This window comes from Chlorocebus sabaeus, chromosome X (genome assembly GCF_047675955.1).
Source record: "Chlorocebus sabaeus isolate Y175 chromosome X, mChlSab1.0.hap1, whole genome shotgun sequence".
In the NCBI taxonomy this organism is placed as follows: domain Eukaryota; kingdom Metazoa; phylum Chordata; class Mammalia; order Primates; family Cercopithecidae; genus Chlorocebus; species Chlorocebus sabaeus.
The window spans coordinates 127,897,055-127,912,431 of record NC_132933.1 but is presented as its reverse complement, the minus strand read 5'-3'; the positions used below and the strand labels follow the sequence as shown (position 1 = coordinate 127,912,431).

The following is a 15,377-nucleotide window of genomic DNA, read 5'->3' as shown; positions in this document are numbered from 1 at the left end:
AGCCCTAACCGATAAATTGCTCCATGTGGGTTTGTTCCTGCTACCGAATATTTATAGATACCATTTGTAATAGCCAAAGAAATTTAAAATACACTAAATTTAGTAACACATTTTATAAGGGAATGAGCAGAAAGGTGAAATGTGAGCTCTAATTGAATTTTAGTTACTCCTGCATCAAATTGGGTTGACTAATTTTTCATCATTAAGACCCAAGTAGGATCCTTAGATCTAATACTTGATTACTCAAAGAGATTCCCTTTGAAAATAGTGCTGTTTCCGTATCCAGTTGTAGATAGTGGTATTCCTTAATTTCGTATTTACATGATAGTCTGTGTGTGCCACCTGGCCTTGCTGCATGAATTGTACAAATGACTTGGCTGTTGTAGTCATTCATTCATTCATTCATTCATTCAACCAACTTGGCACACAGTGGGTGTTCAGTGTTGGTTAAATTACGTGTCATTCCAAGGCAGCAAGGGAGAAACTGGTAACATGTTTGTTATTTGAGCTTCTCATTTGGAAAGTTCTGAGGGCTTAGTTCTTTCACCTTGGTAGGACCCCTCAAGGAAAACACCAAAGCTTGAGCTCATTGTTCTCCAGCTCCAGAGTTTCCCAAGTGTCTAACCCCATGGGAAGATGGAAAGAAAGTTCCTAGGTCAGTTGATTTAAAATAGATAGAAGTGCATTTGAATGTGACTCACCAAATAATTCTCATGTTGGTTATTGAATTGACTGCATGTGTTTTTTTCCCACACAGAGTGAGACACAGTTGCTTAGAATACGCAGTGACTCTAAATAACCTCAGGAATGCTCAGTATATGTTTGCTGAGTGAATAATAGTTCAGACACATCTCCTACACTTTGTTGAATTAGAACTTGCCAAGGTCATTAAATGAGTGTTTTGACATGGGTGGGATGAAGAACCTTGGTTATTTCATTTCACATGGTACTTCTCAGAGGTCATACGTTGCCTACGTATGATTACCACAGAGCAAATAGTCAAGATGTTACTTGAGTCTGTGAGCCAGTCCTGGCACAGGCAATGGATTGTCACCACAAATCATAAAACGGGGCTCATGGTATAGCAATATGTGTTAAACAGTTTTCAGAATTTGTTTAACTTCCTGCTAGCATGGACATGTCCCGGTTAGGAAGCACATAGCACTTTTCCCAATTAACAGTGCAAATTGTCATGAGTGCATAGGAATTTGCAATTTGACAAAATCAGGTTTTTGACAGCAGGAGTAATCAGTCTGCAGCTTCGCAAGTAGTAATCTATGATCGAAGTGGCAGGATATATTCTGAATTATGAAAGGTGTATATGCTATATAAGAGGGACAAACCATTGATTCTGCCCTTCTTACCCCCCTTTCTTTAAAAAATGCTGCTTGATTTGGAGGTTGAAAGTAGGGGGACACACTCTGCTGAGAGTGATCTCCATCGCTTTCCCCTCCCCAATAGTAGTATTCATTTATTTTTCTGTTACATTACAGTATTCTGACAAGTCCCTGTACACCCAGCTGTGCTTTTACCGGTACATTTTTTGATGCGGAGTGTGCACTGGAGAAACTTACTACCGATCATGAGAAAAGGTACGTTAAAATACTGTAATTACCTTTGAGTTTAAAGTGGAAATTTGCATTATAAAAGCCAGACCTACTGTGTCAGGCTGTTCACGCAGCATCACATTGCTGTCTCAGAAGCAGGCCATAGGGGCCTCTGTGAACACAGGGATCCCCTGCATGAGGGGCGGTGGCATAGGAATCCCCAGCTTTGGCCCCCACCTACTGTTTCACATTGTTCTCTATTAAAGCAAGGCCTTGGGGGAGGAACAGTACAAAAAGGACTCTTTAAATGCTATATTTTGAAAATGCTATTTTCTACAGAGTTTAGTAATTGTAATAAAGTAAGCATAGGCAACGTGATCATTGGGCCTACAAAAACCAGATATTACCACAAAAAAATAGACCTGGAGTGTGTCTCTGCTGTTCGCTAAAAGCCTGGGTTCGTTTTGAGAGAGGAATGGGGTGGAGTTTGTTTATTGACTTCATCCTAAGAGAGTGTATAGGCGCCTCAGTCCATATGATCAGGTGTTGCCTGGAACCCTCAGCACTCGGCGTTTCCTTATACAAGACTTGCAGGCACTGCGGGACTTCATGGGTCTGGGAAAAGCTTTGTTACATAACTTAAAGTATTTGAAAATGTCATGACAACTGCATGTTTTTTTTTTCTCCTACCTGAAAATCACATTGACAACTTTTCTATTATCTGTGAAAAATAAAAAAGGCAAATTTACACATTTTTCTTATTAGTTACCTACAGAGTGTTTATGTTGTTTGTCAGCGAGTATCAATTCAGTGTTTCGTTTGTCGATATTAGGGCTGGAAACAACGCAATGACATAAAAAACCTACAAATATTGCTAGATTTCCCCACATAAGAATCACTGTGCTGCCCTTGATTTGGTCTCACTGTTTTTCATTCCAGTCATAATTGACTTGTTTTTGCATCCACAAGATAGGCTAGAAATTATTTTTTAAATGCCTTGACTTATTTGGTTTTGCTGTCCTTGGAGAGAAAACATTTTACAACTGATGGAGAAGTCAGATATTAGAATCTTATCTCTAGATGTTCAACAAGGACTTGGGCTATCTCCACAGCATATTTTCCATGAATTAGTAAAATTAATTATACAGAGAATAAATTTCTTCTGCCTATTAATAACTAGGTTTTAGAACTTTTATTCATGGCCAATGTCTAGCCCATATGTACTTGTAATATCATTTACAGCTGTTTTTCTTTTATTCCCAAGGACCTTTCCTGAAGACAGTTATGAGTTGAGAAAATTAAGTACTGACTATCTGAACGCGTTGTCTGTTTCTATCAGATCTGTTACCTCTTTCTGGATATCAGTATATTAGAACCTGTTCCCCCATTACTTCTTTTTTTTGAGACAGAGTGTTGTTCTGTTGCCCAGGCTGGAGTGCAGTGGCATGGTCTCAGCTCACTGCAGCCTCCGCCTCCCAGGTTGAAATGATTCTCCTGCCTCAGCCTCCCAAGTAGCTAGGATTACAGGCATGTGCCACCACACCTGGCCAATTTTTGTATTTCTAGTAGAGAGGGAGTTTCACCATGTTGGCCAGGCTGGCCTCAAACCCCTGACCTCAGGTGATCTGCCTGCCTCAGCCTCGCAAAGTGCTGGGATTATAGGTGTGAGCCACTGTGCCTGGCCAACCCATTATTTCTTTCTAAATCTATTCATCCTAGATTGTTTTCTATATGTTATTTGAGGGGAAAGATTCCTCTTACCTCTAAAATTCTTATCTGAGAGGCAGAATCAGTCTTATGATCAGCAGTTTTCAAAAAGTCTGGCAACTCTTGGAGGCATGTAGAGGAGTGATCTGGAAAGTCACTGGAAATTTAGCCCATCCTCTTAGAGGACATTGAGAAGTGCACATTATTACACCCACAGAAAATAAGAGGAAATAAGTAGCCGCTTGGAAGCCTCTTGCTTGGCTAAAAGGGAAAAGTATTGACAGGATCTGTACACTCAGAGTTTACTGTAGTCCCATTTCACAAGTTTAAGAATCAGCACACTTTTTTATTGTTTGTATCTAATAATATACTACCCAGCAATTTGGGGCAAAAATGGCATTGAGTTACTGATGGGTTCTTTTACATGTCAGAGGGCTAAAGAATAAGACGAGAAGAGGAAAAAAATATATGTGACTGAAGGAACTTCATGTTATGTTCCAAGAGCCCTTTTGTTTTATTTATTGAATTTTACCTATTGAAACTCTGAACTTCCTGCTGCTTATTTATTATTCCTAAATTACAGTTTGGGAATGAGTGAATTAGCTGAAATTTACATGCTCCGGGCATTTTCAGATCATGCAGTAATGCTAAGTGGTATTAGGGTATTCATAAGTGGTGGGATATAAACCAAAACTTGGGGGCACACTTACCAACAGCAGAGGTTTCCTAACACATGACATCTGATAAGCCCTCTCCTAAGAGTCACCTGGGGCATATTAAAAACCCACATCCATAGATCCTATGCCCACAGATTCTATCTAATTCAGACGATGTCGGGGGTAGAGCTTAGGAAGCTATAATTTTTTGAAAATTCCCCTGGATAATTCTGACGTGCAGCCAAGTTTGAGAACCCCTCTCCTGGGCACTCTAAAGACATAGTTGGATGGTTTCTAAATAAAAGAGAATTGCAAGGTCATAGTTCATGGGGAACAATGGGGGAACAAGAATATTCTTGTTATATTATAGGGGAAAACACCATAAATTTAAAATAACGTAACAAATAAAATTGACTTCTCACTTTATAAGTTGAAGTGAATTCTCTTTTGATTTGCTATTCAAGGGAGACCTGCTATAAAAATGAGTTTAAAATCTAAGGGAACCAGAGGGCAAATATATTTATTCAATTTGGACCGTGGCCAGAACACCAGTAGATGTTAACATCAGAAGTCCTGTGAAAAATGACAGTCGTTACACACAGTTATATTATTGAGAATGGAGTCTAAGTGTCTTCTGTCAACAAGTGCCCTGTAACTGGTGTGTGAAGTATTTACTGTAGACTCTCCCTTACTGTCAGTACCTAGCAACATTTCCTTCACTAAGATTGTTTTACCATTTCCATCATAAAGTCCATATTTTAAGGGTTGTAACTGGATGGTGGTTTTAATTTTTGTTTGAAACTTGGCAATTTGACTTAGAAAAACGTGCAAATTATTTGAAAGAGGTTTATTTTTATGGTGAAAAGTAGCTCTTGTCAAAGCTTTTTCTATGCTTTGCTTTCAAACGAAAGTTTACAGGCCATTAGTCCATAATGTGAATTAACCCCATTTGATATTTTTTCCTTCCTTTAAAATGGCAAAGGACTGTTATTCATGTTGGCGAAGTGTTTACTACATATTTGCTGTAACTTCATTACATTTTTAAAATCTTATTTCTGTGGGACTTTGGCATTATTATTGTAACTGCTCCAGAATGTACGCAGATGGCATAATGGATTCAGAGGCGGTTTTACAGGAACATAGGGGCAATCTATGAAGTAAAAATCCATTTCCAGGATGGCAGCATGAAATGGTCCCATTTGGCTGCCTCATCCCATGGTGCCTTGGTCTGAGTAGGGGTAAGTGAATAGTTTAGGGGAAACCTGAATCAGTTCAAATCTAAGTCTCCTTAAAAATGCAGGAAGAAAAAAGTCTCTTAGTTTTCTCAACTGAACCTTTGTTGTTGTTTATTCAGAAACAGTAAAAACAATTTATTTATATATAGTTCCTGTTATGTGTTGAGTGACATTCCTCATGTCAGAGGAACAAAGGTGGATGGCCAACACTCCCTGCCCTGGAGGAGCTTAGAGTCTGTTCAGGAAAGACAGATTCGGCAACAACTAAGTGTGGTATGGCCTAAGTGTCACCACCAATATGGTGAAATTATTTTGGAAGCAAAGAGAGGGAGCCACTAACTGGTTTTTCACTTCAGTGTATGATCTTTCTTTAGTTCTAGAAAGAAACATTTTTTTTCTGTTTCTGTTCTCACTTAGTAGATGCTTCTCTCCTTGTATTCTGTGTCAGCTATTAATAGTAAGAGGGTGTGTTCATTTGCTAGGACTGCTATAACAAAGTACCATGGATGAAGTGGCTTAACCAACTGTATTTCCTCACATTTCTGGAGGCTAGAAGTCTGAGAGCAAGGTGTCAGCAAGGTTGGTTTCTCCCCAACTTCTTCTTCTTTTTTTTTTTTTTTTGAGATGAAGTCTCGCTCTGTCACCCAGGCTGGAATGCAGTGGCGCAATCTTGGCTCACTGCAACCTCTGCCTCCTGGGTTCAAGCAATTCTCCTGCCTCAGTCTCCTGAGTAGCTGGGATTACAGGTGCACACCACCACGCCCGGCTAATTTTTGTATTTTTAGTAGAGACGGGGTTTCACCATGTTGGTCAGGCTGATCTCGAACTCCTGATGTCGTGATCAGCTTGCCTTGGCCTCCCAACATGCTGGGATTACAGGTGTGAGCCACCACACTGGGCCAGGTCTCTCTTCAACTTCTAAGGGGTTATCTTCTCCCAGTGTCTTCCCTCTGTACCTAATCTCCTCTTCTTATACTGACACTGGTCATATTGGATTGGGTCCCACCCTAATGACCTCATTTTACCTTAATTCTTTAAAGGCCCAATACAGTCCATTTTAATACAGTCCACTCCAGATACAGTCTCATTCTAAGGTACAAAGCGTTAAGACTTCAACCTACCTTCAGTATGAATTTTGGGGGGACACAATTCAGTCCATAACTGATGATCTACTTGAATTTCTTAATAAATTCCTTTGAACACATTGGATTTGTCTCTGCCAGAATTGGAACACTAGGATGTAGAATTCTGTTGAGGACAGAAATTGGAGTTGCAGCATGGCGGCTAGCTAAAAGATGACGATTTACCCATAGGAGAACTATCTGTTGGAAAGCCTGACTTCCCAACTGGGGTCTCTTTAGGCTTAGATGGACTATTCTTCAAGTCACCCTGTTTCTCGCAAAGTTCTATGGGCAGCCTTGAGCGTCCCAGCATCCTGAGCTGCACCTGCAAAGATTGCAGTTTTCTTGCTCCTCTCAACCAGGTGAAATCCCACATTCACTTCCCCTCTTGAGCCTCATATGCTTTCTTTTCTTTTTTTTTTTTTTTTCCCCTTAAACTTTTCAGTTTCTTGTCATCTCTTTTATTCTGTCTTTTCTTTAGGCCTGGCGGTGACATCTGTAGGCACTCTTGTTTCCTAACATGCCACCCAGAAGAACTAGGCTTCCCCTTTTAAAGTATTTTATAGTTTCCTATTGTCCTTTCATGTGTGTAACACAAGTTCTCACAGTACTCCTGTGAGGCAGCAGTGGATTATGCTCATTATATTGATGAAGAAATTAAAGTTACTAAAGTTCCTTGACATTTGCAGATTTAAAGCCTGTCGCTTGAACTCTTTGCAAGTGATACTGAAGGTAGGTAACATATTGTGTGTGTTATTTTGCTGATGCCAAATTTAAATTGAACTGAAAGAATATCCAGTCACTTAACTAATGAGCAAGCCAAGCCAACTGCTCCTTACCCACACTGCCCCAGCATCTTGTTCTGTGTTCCCCGTCAGCTAGGTAGTTACACTCATGAAGTGCTAATAATTATATTATTTTGTGGAAAATGGTCTCCAAAACAAAGACAACAGCTAGTATTGAAAAGGGTCTTAAAGGTAGTATTTTTTAAGCCAGAAAATAAGAGTTTTACAGAAGAAATTATATGCTTTAGTGTATATGGGAATTTGGAGATTTTGGAAAGTCTCAAGATGGGTCCCATTTCAGTGTTAAGGATTTCCGCTATATTTCCTGAACTGTTAAAGTGAAAGCAGGAAAGTTTCATCATGAAAGTAGCAAAGAGCCCCTGTGGTCCTCTCTAAGCTAGTTGATGTCCTTAGAATTTACTTGGTTAAATCCTTAACAAAATATTAAAAAGAAAACTGTGTCAGAGAGCACCTGTCTAGTCCATTTCTTCTTAGGCCACTTTTTGAAGCCCACTGGTTGTGTTATTCCATTGAAAAACTGTTGCTGAACTTTGGGGACAAGCTTTTTCTGTTTTTAATAACTAATAACAGGTAAAGCACACACAAAACAGTTCACATCTATTCATTCTTAAAATTATATATTTTTTATAATTGTGCAATTTTCTTTATAAAAATAGATTTTAAGATGGGTAACTGTAAACTGCATTTTTTATTTCATTTTCTTACAAATAAAAAAATGATCTGAGGGTTTTTAAACATTCTTTCTTTGATTAGTTTAAGGGGATTTTTATGGTAGGAGGCTCTGACTTGACACTTCAGAACATAGCTATCTGTTTATTATAAAGAAGTGATTGTGGCGGTTCCTAGATGGCCAAATAGGAACAGCTCCAGGCTACAGCTCCCAGCGTGAACAACACAGAAGATGGGTGATTTCTGCATTTCCAACTGAGGTACCGGGTTCATCTCACTGGGACGTGCAGGACAGTGGATGCAGCCCACCAAATGAGAGCCGAAGCACGGTGAGGCATCACCTCACCTGGGAAGCACAAGGGGTGAGGGAATTCCCTTTCCTAGCCAAGGGAAACCGTGACACACAGCACTTGGAAAATTGGGTCACTCCCACCCTAATACTGCACTTTTCCAAGGATCTTAACAAACGGCACACTGGGAGATTATATCCCATACCTGGCTCGGAGAGTCACACGCCCACAGGGTCTCCCTCATTGCTAGCACAGCAGTCAGATCTAACTGCAAGGCAGCAGCGAGGCTGGGGGAGGGGCGCCTGTCATGGTGAGGCTTGAGTAGGTAAACAAAGCAGCCAGGAAGCTCGAACTGGGTGGAGCCCACCGCAGCTCAAGGAGGCCAGCCTGCCTCTGTAGACTCCACCTCTGGGGACAGGGCATAGCCAAACAAAAGGCAGCAGAAACCTCTGCAGATTTAAATGTCCTTGTCTGACAGCTTTGAAGAGAGTAGTGGTTCTCCCAGCACGGAGTTTGAGATCTCAGAATGAACAGACTGCCTCCTCAGGTGGGTCCCTGACCCCCAAGTAGCCTAACCAGGAGGCACCCCCCAGTAGGGGCAGACTGACACCTCACATGGCTGGGTACCCCTCTGAGACGAAGCTTCCAGAGGAATGATCAGGCAGCAACATTTGCTGTTCAGCAATATTCACTCTTCTGCAGCCTCCACTGCTGATACCCAGGCAGACAGGGTCTGGAGTGGACCTCCAGCAAACTCCAACAGACCTGCAGCTGAGGGTCCTGACTTTTCGAAGAAAAACTCACAAACAGAAAGGACATCCACACCAAAACCCCATCTGTATGTCACCATCATCAAAGACCAAAGGTAGATAAAACCGCAAAGATGGGGAAAAAACAGAGCAGAAAAGCTGAAAATTCTAAAAATCAGAGCGCCTCTTCCCCTCCAAAGGAATGCAGCTCCTCGCCAGCAATGGAACAAAGCTGGATGGAGAATGACTTTGACCAGTTGAGAGAAGAAGGCTTCAGATGATCAAACTTTTCTGAGCTAAAGGAGGAAGTTCGAACCCATCGCAAAGAAGCTAAAAACCTTGAAAAAAGATTAGGCAAATAGCTAACTAGAATAACCAATGTAGAGAAGTCCTTAAATGACCTGATAGAGCTGAAAACCATGACACGAGAACTATGTAACAAATGCACAAGCTTCAGTAGCCAATTCAATCAGCTAGAAGAAAGGGTATCAGTGATTGAAGATCGAATAAATGAAATGAGGCAAGAAGAGAAGTTTAGAGAAAAAACAGTAAGAAGAAATGAACAAAGCCTCCAAGAAATATGGGACTATGTGAAAAGACCAAATCTATGTCTGATTGGTGTGCCTGAAAGTGACGGGGAGAATGAAATCAAGTTGGAAAACACTCTGCAGGATGTTATCCAGGAGAAATTCCCCAACCTAGCAAGGCAGGCCACCATTCAAATTCAGGAAATGCAGAGAACGCCACAAAGATACTCCTCGAGAAGAGCAACTCCAAGACACATAATTGTCAGATTCACCAAAGTTGAAATGAAGGAAAAAATGTTAAGGGCAGCCAGAGAGAAAGGTCGGGTTACCCACAAAGGGAAGCCCATCAGACTAACAGCAGATCTCTCGGCAGAAACTCTTCAAGCCAGAAGAGAGTGGGGACCAATATTCAACATTCTTAAAGAAAAGAATTTTAAACCCAGAATTTCATATCCAGCCAAACTAAGTTTCATAAGTGAAGGAGAAATAAAATCCTTTACAGACAAGCAAATGCTGAGAGATTTTGTCACCACCAGGCCTGCCCTACAAGAGCTCCTGAAGGAAGCACTAAACGTGTAAAGGAACAACCAGTACCAGCCATTGCAAAAACATGCCAAAATGTAAAGACCATCGATGCTAGGAAGAAACTGCATCAACTAATGAGCAAAATAACCAGTTAACATCATATTGACGGGGTCAAATTCACACATAACAATATTAACCTTAAATGTAAATGGGCTAAATGCCCAAATTAAAAGACAAAGACTGGCCAATTGGATAAAGAGTCAAGACCCATCAGTGTGCTGTATTCAGGAGACCCATCTCACGTGCAGACATACACATAGGCTCAAAATAAAGGGATGGAGGAAGATCTACAAAGCAAATAGAAAACAAAAAAAGGCAGGGGTTGCAATCCTAGTCTCTGATAAAACAGACTTTAAACCAACAAAGATCAAAAGAGACAAGGCCATTACATAATGGTAAAGGGATCAATTCAACAAGAAGAGCTAACTGTCCTAAATATATATGCACCCAATACAGGAGCACACAGATTCATAAAGCAAGTCCTTAGAGCTACAAAGACACTTAGACTCCCACACAATAATAATGGGAGACTTTAACAACCCACTGTCAACATTAGACAGATCCACGAGACAGAAAGTTAAGGATATCCAGGACTTGAACTCAGCTCTGCAACAAGCGGACCTAATAGACATCTACAGAACTCTCCACCCCAAATCAACAGAATATACATTCTTCATAGCACCACATCGCACTTATTCCAAAATTGACCACATAGTTGGAAGTAAAGCACTCCTCAGCAAATGTGAAAGAACAGAAATTATAACAAACTGTCTCTCAGACCACAGTGCAATCAAACTAGAACTTAGGATTAAGAAACTCACTTAAAACCGCTCAACTACATGGAAACTGAACAACCTGCTCCTGAATTACTACTGGGTGCATAATGAAATGAAGGCAGAAACAAAGATGTTTTTTGAAACCAATGAGAACAAAGACACAACATACCAGAATCTCTGGGACACATTTAAAGCAGTGTGTAGAGGGAAATTTATAGCACTAAATGCCCACAAGAGAAAGCAGGAAAGATCTAAAATCGACACCCTAACATCACAATTAAAAGAACTAGAGAAGCAAGAGCAAATACATTCAAAAGCTAGCAGAAGGCAAGAAATAACTAAGATCAGAGCAGAACTGAAGGAAATAGAGACACAAAAATCCCTTCAAAAAAATCAATGAATCCAGGAGCTGTTTTTTTGAAAAGATCAACAAAATTGATAGACTGCTAGCAAGACTAATAAAGAAGAAAAGAGAGAAGAATCAAATAGACACAATAAAAAATAATAAAGGAAGTATCACCACCAATTCCACAGAAATGCAAACTACCATCAGAGAATACTATAAACACCTGTACGCAAATAAACTGGAAAACCTCAAAGAAATGAGTAAATTCCTGGACACATACACTCTCCCAAGACTAAACCAGTAAGAAGTTGAATCCCTGAATAGACCAATAACAGGCTCTGTAATTGAGGCAATAATTAATAGCCTACCAACCAAAAAATATCCAGGACCAGACAGATTCACAGCCGAATTATACCAAGAGGTACAAGGAGGAGCTGGTACCATTCCTTCTGAAACTATTCCAATCAATAGAAAAAGAGGGAATCCTCCGTAACTCATTTTATGAGGCTAACATCATCCTGCTACCAAAGCCTGGCAGAGACACAACAAAAAAAGAGAATTTTAGACCAACATCCCTGATGAACATTGATGCAAAAATCCTCAATGAAATACTGGCAAACTGAATCCGGCAGCACATCAAAAAGGTTATCCACCATGATCAAGTGGGGTTCATCCCTGGGATGCAAAGCTGGTTTGACATATGCAAATCAATAAACGTAATCCAGCATATAAACAGAACCAAAGACGAAAACCGCATGATTCTCTCAATAGATGCAGAAAAAACCTTTGACAAAATTCAACAGTCCTTCATGCTAAAAACTCTCAATAAATTAGGTATTGATGGGACATATCTCAAAATAATAAGAGCTATTCATTATTTTGACACATTTATTATTTATTTATTTATTATTATATATTATAAATATAATGGATATAATATATTATATATAATATATAAATATATATTTAATATGTATAATGTATTTATTAAATATAATATATTTAATAATAAATATATTTATTATTTAGCTATTTATTATTTATGACACAACCACAGCCAATATTATACTGAATGGGCAAAAACTGGAAGGATTCCCTTGGAAAACTGGCACAAGACAGGGATGCCCTCTCTCACCACCCCTATTCAACATAGTGTTGGAAGTTCTGGCCGGGGCAATCAGGCAGGAGAAAGAAATAAAGGGTATTCAATTAGGAAAAGAGGAAGTCAAATTGTCCCTGTTTGCAGATTGACAGATGACATGATTGCATATTTAGAAAACTCCATCGTCTCAGTCCAAAATCTCCTTAAGGTGATAAGCAACTTCAGCAAAGTCTCAGGATACAAAATCATTGTGCAAAAATCACAGGCATTCTTATACACCAATAACAGACAAACAGAGAGCCAAATCATGAGTGAACTCCCATTCACAATTGCTTCAAATAGAATAAAATACCTAGGAATCCAACTTACAAGGGATGTGAAGGACCTCTTCAAGGAGAACTACAAACCACTGCTCAATGAAATAAAAGACGACACAAACAAATGGAAGAACATTCCATGCTCATGGATAGGAAGAATCAATATCGTGAAAATGGCCATACTGCCCAAGGTAATTTACAGATTCAGTGCCATCCCCATCAAGCTACCAATGACTTACTTCACAGAATTGGAAAAAACTTCTTTGAAGTTCATATAGAACCAAAAAGGACCCCTTATTGCCAAGACAATCCTAAGCCAAAAGAACAAAGCTGGAGGCATCATGCTACCTGACTTCAAACTATACTACAAGGCTACAGTAACCAAAACAGCATCGTACTACTACCAAAACAGAGATGTAGACCAATGGAACAGAACAGAGCCCTCAGAAATAATACCACACATCTACAACCATCTGATCTTTGACAAACCTGACGAAAACAAGAAATGGGGAAAGGATTCCCTATTTAATAAATGGTGCTGGGAAAACTGGCTAGCCATATGTAGAAAGCTGAAACTGGATTCCTTCCTTACACCTTATACGAAAATTAATTCAAGATGGATTAGAGACTTAAATGTTAGACCTAAAACCATAAAAACCCTAGAAGAAACTCTAGGCAATACCATTCAGGACATAGGCATGGGAAAGGACTTCATGTCTAAAACACCAAAAGCAATGGCAACAAAAGCCAAAATTGAAAAATAGGATCTAATTAAACTAAAGAGCTTCTTCACAGCAAAAGAAATTACCATCAGAGTGAACAGGCAGCCTACAGAATGGGAGAAAATTTTTGCAATCTACTCATCTGACAAAGGGCTAATATCCAGAACCTACAAAGAACTCAAACAAATTCACAAGTAAAAACCCCATCAAAAAGTGGGCAAAGGATATGAACAGACACTTCTCAAAAGAAGACATTTGTGCAGCCAACAGATACATGAAAAAATGCTCATCATCACTGGCCATCAGAGAAATGCAAATCAAAACCACATTGCGATACCATCTCACACCAGTTAGAATGGCAATCATTAAAAAGCCAGGAAACAACAGGTGCTGGAGAGGGTGTGGAGAAATAGGAACACTTTTACACTGTTGGTGGGACTGTAAACTAATTCAACCATTGTGGAAGACAGTGTGGCGATTCCTCAGGGATCTAGAACTAGAAATACCATTTGACCCAGCCATCCCATTACTGGGTATATGCCCAAAGGATTATAAATCATACTACTATAAAGACACATGCACATGTATGTTTAGTGCGGCACTATTCACAATAGCAAAGACTTGGAACCAACTCAAATGTCCATCAATGACAGACTGAATTAAGAAAATGCGGTGCATATACACCATGGAATACTGTGCAGCCATAAAAAAGGATGAGTTTGTGTCCTTTGTAGGGACATGGATGCAGCTGGAAACCATCATTCTCAGCAAACTATTGCAAGAACAAAACGAAACACTGCATGTTCTCACTCGTAGGTGGGAACTGAACAATGAGAACACTTGGACACAGGAAGGGCAGCATCACACACTGGGGCCTATTGTGGGGTGGGGGGAGGGGGGATAGCATTAGGAGATATACCTAATGTAAATGACAAGTTAATGGGTGCAGCACACCAATATGGCACATGTATGCATATGTAACAAACTTGCACGTTGTGTACATGTACCCTAGAACTTAAAGTATAATAAAAAACAATAAAGAAGTGAGTGTAGAAATACATAAAGAATTTTGGTAAGAAAAAAGTGGTTTGTATAATCTTGAGCCTCTGGGGGTTGTTATTGTTAGATATTACACAGTTATAATCTTTAATGTCAAAGAATTACAATATAATGATAAAATACAAAACTAGATAACTTATGATTCTAATTTGTGGTGTATGTGCAAGGTAGAAAAATTAGTAAGGAACCCTAGAATTTGTTATAGTTATCTCTAGGTGGATTATAGATTTTCTTTATAATTTTATATATTTTCTACATTATATATTCTGAGCATGTACTGCTCTCATAACATCAAAAAAATCATAAGCACTGAAATGTTATAGAGAATGTTACTCAACTTGAAGTAATTACCCAAATAATTTCACAGTTGAGGGAAAAAATAACATAGAAATGAACCCAAACCAGCTTTTTTTCTACGTGTATTTTTTCCAAGTCAAACCTAAGGCCTTGTTACTCCAAGTGTGATCAGTATCCCAGCCGCATAGACATCACCTGGGAGCTTGTTAGAAATGCAAATTATCAGACCCTCCCCAGACCTGCTGCATCAGTATCTGCATTTTAACAAGATTCTCAGGTGATTCCTGTGCGTGTTAAAGTTTCAGAAGCACTGGTCTAAGACACTCTCCTTTCTTAATAACTAAAGCCTACTTCCATTTTATTCATTCATTGATTAGGGCTGTCCATTGGTAAAACTTCAAAACGACAACTATGCAGGCTACAGAAGGACTACCCAAGTTTAAGGTAGAATTCATATCACAACCTGGCCTTTTGAAATATGTTTTTATTAAACTAAAAATGCAGTGGCCTGACAAGGGCTAAGAGGGGGAAAAAGCAAAAAAACATGAGTTCTTCCACTTTGTTTCTTTGTAACTAGAAGGAACAAGGGAGAAGTAAATTAGGATTTTCAAAATAGCTTTCAGCTTTTTAAGATTAGTGGCTTATAAAAGAAAGAACTAAGGCTGGGCACAGTGGCTCACGCCTGTAATCCCAGCACTTTGGGAGCATTTTGGCAGGTGAATCACCTGAGGTCAGGAGTTTGAGACCAGCCTGGCCAACATGGCGAAACCCCGCCTCTACTAAAAGTACAAAAATTAGACGGGCAATGGTGGCACATGCCTGTAATCCCAGCTACTCGGGAGGCTGAGGCAGGAGAATCGCTTGAA

General features: G+C 39.6%; 1 protein-coding gene across 1 annotated transcript in view; it reads left to right on the top strand.

Annotated features, from left to right (window-relative positions):
* POLA1 (DNA polymerase alpha 1, catalytic subunit) overlaps window positions 1-15,377 on the top strand; it is a 305,080-nt gene that overhangs the window by 230,881 nt on the left and 58,822 nt on the right. The window contains 2 exon segments of the mRNA XM_073013830.1: window positions 1,494-1,541; window positions 1,543-1,589. Of these exon segments, the coding sequence (XP_072869931.1) occupies window positions 1,494-1,541; window positions 1,543-1,589 (95 nt within the window).